This window comes from Charadrius vociferus, unplaced genomic scaffold (assembly GCF_000708025.1).
Source record: "Charadrius vociferus isolate BGI_N301 unplaced genomic scaffold, ASM70802v2 scaffold930, whole genome shotgun sequence".
Lineage (NCBI taxonomy): Eukaryota > Metazoa > Chordata > Aves > Charadriiformes > Charadriidae > Charadrius > Charadrius vociferus.
In genome coordinates, this window is record NW_009646516.1 from 40662 (window position 1) to 42381 (window position 1720).

General features: G+C 53.4%; 1 protein-coding gene across 1 annotated transcript; it reads right to left on the reverse strand.

Annotated features, from left to right (window-relative positions):
• Positions 1-333: 333 nt before the first annotated feature.
• LOC104286285 (feather keratin Cos1-1/Cos1-3/Cos2-1-like) lies at positions 334-691 on the reverse strand. The gene has a single exon (XM_009884865.1). It carries the CDS (start codon positions 649-651, stop codon positions 334-336), a length of 318 nt encoding a protein of 105 aa, XP_009883167.1. The 5' UTR covers positions 652-691.
• Positions 692-1720: the final 1029 nt, after the last annotated feature.

A 1720-nucleotide genomic window follows, 5' to 3' on the forward strand; every position in this document is an offset into this window, starting at 1 on the left:
GGTGACAGAGTTCCCACAGGGCATGTGTTGACCCACCCAGCAAAGGCAGACAGGCTAGCAGGTCCATCCAGGCTGGCTTCTGAGGTCCTCACAGCAGGCTTTGAGGGGAGCACCAGACAACAAAAGAGAGAGAGAAAAAGGATGAGTGGAAGACAGGAAAGATAAACATTGACTGTGTTTTCAGAGAGCGCAGGCTGATCCCTTCAGTCTGGCCTTGAAGGGCACCCAGAGATGCTCAGCTGCTCTTAAAACAATGGCATGAAGAGTGACCCTCTGTCCAGCAACATGTTCTGAGTTCCAAGGGGTCCTTATCCAGAGTTGTTGCCAGCAACTTTAGCAGGGGGGGCATCTGCTGCCACAGTAGTGGTTGTAAATACAGGAGAGGTCACAGCAGCCAGAGTTGATGGGCACTCCATCACAGCTGAGGATGCTGCCAACAGCAGCAGAGGTGGAGGATCCTACCACAGTGTTCTGTGGGAAGGAGCTGAGGATGGGTCCGGGCAGGGTCACCACCACGGGAGGGGGCTCAATGACAACGGTTGAGTTCTGGCACTGCCTGACACAGGGCTCATTGCAGCTGTTGGCCAGCGGGGTCGGGCAGCAGGGCTGGCAGCAAGGGTGGCATGGCCGGCACTCGTCAGAGCAGTACATGTCTCAAGGCTGGAGGTGCACCTGGGAGAGAGGGCAGTGAGGAAGCAAAACATGATGACGCATGAGGAGCAGCCTGTCACAACACGATGGGGGAACCAAAAAACATGCAGGGCTGGGGGACAGGGGCTGGGGGACAGAGGCTGTGCAGAGACATGTGAGGACTTCTTGGCTTTTTCCTGGCAGGGCCCAAAAGAGCCACCAGCTACTGCCTGGCACCTGACTCCAGATGCCAACACAGCACAGACACAACTTCCCTCTGTGTCTAACCTTCTCCCCACTTCCCTCTCTCGTGACAAGCAGCCCCATGACCTGGCAGAGAACAAAGCTGGCATCAGCTGAGAGCTCCACTGAAGTGAGACCTCCTTTTAGAGACAGCAGAGCAAGAGAAGGGGGTTCAGACTCACCTGGTTCCCAAGGAGAAGGAGGCAAGAGAAGTGGATGAGAGAGCAAGGAGCTGGGTGGGCTTTTATCATGGACCTTAACTGCCCCAGGCAGCCAGAGGCATCCCTTGCAGAGGGCATTATTTGCTGACAAGCTCCTCTTGAATGCAAAACATCCCAGCTAATGCTATGGACTGTGTTTTGGCTTCCTGAATTATTGTATTTCCATTTCCTCCTTTATGCCAGGCACATTGCCCAGTAGAGGCATCTTTTGTGTGACAGGATGAAAGGCCCAAGCATTTCCACTGCAAAACACATCAGCATGGACAGAGGACTCCTCTCACATGCTGGGAGACTGCAGTAAAGGTCACTCAAGACACCCTCAACAGATGGCTTAGACAACACACACACACACTCACACTCAAATCGAGATATCTCATCATCTAGAATTAATTGAGAAGACTCAAGACACCCAAAGAGAGGCTGTCTACACTGTCCAGGGCACAGGACGTGGACTTGACAGAGTCACCTTCTGCAAGCCTTGTTTCCAAGGGTTCATTGTGGCTGAGGGACTGATCTGCACTCAGTGAGAGACAGAGGTGCAGCTGATGAGAGTAACATACCCAGCTTGAGCCCATTCACCCATGCAAAAGCCCTTTCCCTGCTATCCATCTGTCCCTGAGTACCAT